A 3,260-nucleotide genomic window follows, 5' to 3' on the forward strand; every position below is an offset into this window, starting at 1 on the left:
TTGGACCCAATGCATATATTGTGCTCGTACAACATGTGCATTAACTGGTTAGCTAGTGGTTGCGTGGTGGGCTGTTGGAGCCTTCATTCATCTCATGTTCCTGCCACTTCTATTGCCAATGTGTTGTGATCGATGTGCCTCATCAGTTAGCACCCACAGCATCCCCCTCAACCACCGCCCTGCTTCCCTGTCAACACAATAAATAGTCGCCATTGCGGATGGAGGAGTTAGTGTGGATAACCATGCGGTGGATGCAGGGCATGTGATGTGATGCGACAACCATGCGGCTAGCAAATTTGCGATCGCGTACTATATTCAGCGTGTTGTCTGACGGAGAACGAATAAACATGATGCAGAAATTAGATGACAGCCAGGTCCCGCCGACCGGGCTGGGTGCTTCCTGGTCTTTGTCAGGGCGGCTTGTTCACATGGTGTAGTTATGGACTCATAACAAACGCATTAACCACTGCAATTGTGTGTGTCATCTCGTTTTTGTGTGTGTGCAGGCAGCCAGGCACACGCACTTGTATATAAAGCTCACACACGTTCCATTAGAGCAGATCGTGCGCTTCTCCTCACAAGATAATCACAGACTCGATCAAGAGCTTGTCTTGGTTCTGCAATGGGGGTGAGGTGCCTGCTGCTCCTGGCTGTGCTCCTCTTGGCTGGGGATCATGGCGGGGAGGCGCAGCCGCTCGTGCCCGGGGTCTTCACGTTCGGCGACTCGTCGGTGGATATAGGTAACAACGACTACCTCCACACCCTCATCAAGGCGGACTTCCCTCCCTACGGCAGGGACTTCCCCAACCGCGTGGCCACCGGGAGGTTTTGCAACGGCAAGCTGGCCACCGACATCACTGGTCAGTTTGTACACTCTCTCTTGCTCCTTGTTAATATGTGTTCTTCAGCATCTACGTACATGGTGGTGCAGTATTATGATTGCACTTGCTGATGTATCAATTTTTACGACTTGCGTGGTTGCAGCTGATACACTGGGGTTCACGAGCTACCCGCCCGCGTATCTCAGCCCGCAGGCGTCAGGGAAGAACCTTCTGATCGGCGCCAACTTCGCATCTGCTGGATCAGGCTACTACGATCACACCGCGCTTATGTATGTAAGTATTATCGATCATCGGTCTCTCGAGGAATCGGCGCCATGAAAGGAGAAGCTCTAGCTGAGATGTTCTGCCTGCATGCTACTTCATGTTCATTGATCAATGATCATCAGCTCGTCGATCATAAATGGATTAGTTATCTGTCACCGCCTCATTATTATTTACCTGACACCAGTAGCACTTTGCATATTTGTTGTAGAGTTTAAATGGCCTCTAGTTAACTTTGGCAAATGAATTGTGTGACGCAGCATGCCATCCCTTTCTCCCAACAACTGGAGTACTTCAGGGAGTACCAATCCAAGCTGACGGCGTTCGCTGGGAGCAGCCAGGCCAAGTCCATCATCAGTGGCTCATTGTACATCGTCAGCTTCGGTGCAAGTGACTTTGTGCAGAACTACTACATCAACCCTCTGCTCTTCAAGACCCAGACCGTCGACCAGTTCTCGGACCGGCTCGTCAGCATCTTCGTCAACAGCGCGACGGTAAGCCACGTCGCGCCAGCCTAAACAAACGATCCATCCTTGGTACGGGTCAAGTGAGGTGATTAATTTCTGAAACTGAAACCGAATGCAGCAACTTTACGGCATGGGAGCGCGGCGCATCGCGGTGACCACGCTGCCGCCCCTGGGCTGCCTCCCCGCGGCGATCACGCTGTTCGGGCACGGGAGCACCAGTTGCGTGTCGAGGCTCAACAGCGACTCCCAGCGGTTCAACGGGAAGATGAGCGCGGCCGTCAGCTCGCTGTCGAAGCGGTACCACGACCTCAAGATCGCCGTCTTTGACATCTACACGCCGCTCTTCAGCCTCGTCACCTCTCCTGGAGATCAAGGTACCACTACTGTTACTCGACCTAAGGCCTCTGGGTGCCATGCATGGCACTGTTTGTGCTTTCCCGGCATTGCAGCCTTGCGCTCTATCGTTCATGCTCAACTGTGGGCGCGTCTCTGGTGTCAGGGTTCACGGAGGCGAACCGGGGATGCTGCGGGACGGGAAAGGTGGAGTTCACGGTGTTCCTCTGCAACCCCAAGTCGGTGGGGACGTGCTCGAACGCGTCAACCTACGTGTTCTGGGACGCCGTCCACCCGTCGGAGGCGGCCAACCAAGTGATCGCCGACGCCCTCCTCGTCACTGGCATCGACCTCGTCACATAATGAACCACGCACTGGTCGGCTAACGTCGTCGGTCGGAGGACGACGATGGCACACGCTTTTCAGGCGTCCTGAAGGGAAAATAATGTGTGCCCAGAGCTCCCGTGCCAAGCGTGTCGTTGTGGCGGGAGGGGTTACTTTCTCGGGCTGTGCCACTCACCATATCGCCAGCGTTTGTAGCTAGGGACTGGGACACATGGAAACATGGTTTATACGTACGAAAAGCTCGAAGTTATGGGTGCAAGCACCGGATCTTTTCTTCTTTTTTCTTTCATTCATGTCCTTCAAATTTGATGATAACTGTGTTTTTTTCGCAAATGATTGCATGGCTCCTTTTGAACAGAAACCGTGTTTCAAGTTCTATCTATGTGGTGACATGCCAAACAATTCTTTTTTGCGTGTGGCTTTAATGAACGGGCAAAGAAGATATAATTTGTTTTTTTTTGAGACACAGAAGATATAATTTGTAGGACCCCCCAGTCACCAGGAGGAGCCTTCGACTTGGCCGGCCCATCTAAGGGTGCAGAGAGAGAGAGAGAGAGAGAGAGCTCTTTCCTGGTTTATTTTCCATTTTTCGATTTGGTTATTTCAGATTTTGTTTGGTTTATTTTCTTTATTTTTCTTTTTTAGGTTCCTTTTCCATTCTTTTATTTATATTTTTCAAAATGCACAATATTTGGAAGATATTTTTTAAGATATTCGAAATCACTCCCATATTATGTAGACACTTTAATGTACTCCATACACGTTTCATAGAAACATGTTGGATACTGGAACTCAAGTCCACAGAGATTACTTGATTCACATCCGTTTTACCATTCCAGAACCGCTCGTGGAAAACAGAAACAAAAAATAACTTAAAAAATAAAACAAAAATTAAAGTATTATACTTTACGATAAGACATTAATTAAAAAAAAAATGTTCGTAAAATTGGAAAAATGTTCCCGGACTTAATAAAAGTTCACACATTTAAAAAATAAGTCATATATTTTGAAC

At 49.1% G+C, this 3,260-nt stretch overlaps 1 protein-coding gene across 1 annotated transcript; it reads left to right on the forward strand.

The window, feature by feature from the left end:
- Nucleotides 1-543: 543 nt before the first annotated feature.
- LOC119330595 (GDSL esterase/lipase APG-like) lies at nt 544-2,624 on the forward strand. Its single transcript, XM_037603709.1, has 5 exons — nt 544-860; nt 985-1,115; nt 1,364-1,597; nt 1,689-1,944; nt 2,070-2,624. Exons 1-5 carry the CDS (start codon nt 623-625, stop codon nt 2,264-2,266), a joined length of 1,056 nt encoding a protein of 351 aa, XP_037459606.1. The 5' UTR covers nt 544-622; the 3' UTR covers nt 2,267-2,624.
- The last annotated feature ends 636 nt before the right edge of the window (nt 2,625-3,260 follow it).

The sequence above is a fragment of the Triticum dicoccoides genome, chromosome 7A (assembly GCF_002162155.2).
Source record: "Triticum dicoccoides isolate Atlit2015 ecotype Zavitan chromosome 7A, WEW_v2.0, whole genome shotgun sequence".
Classification (NCBI taxonomy): Eukaryota; Viridiplantae; Streptophyta; class Magnoliopsida; order Poales; family Poaceae; genus Triticum; species Triticum dicoccoides.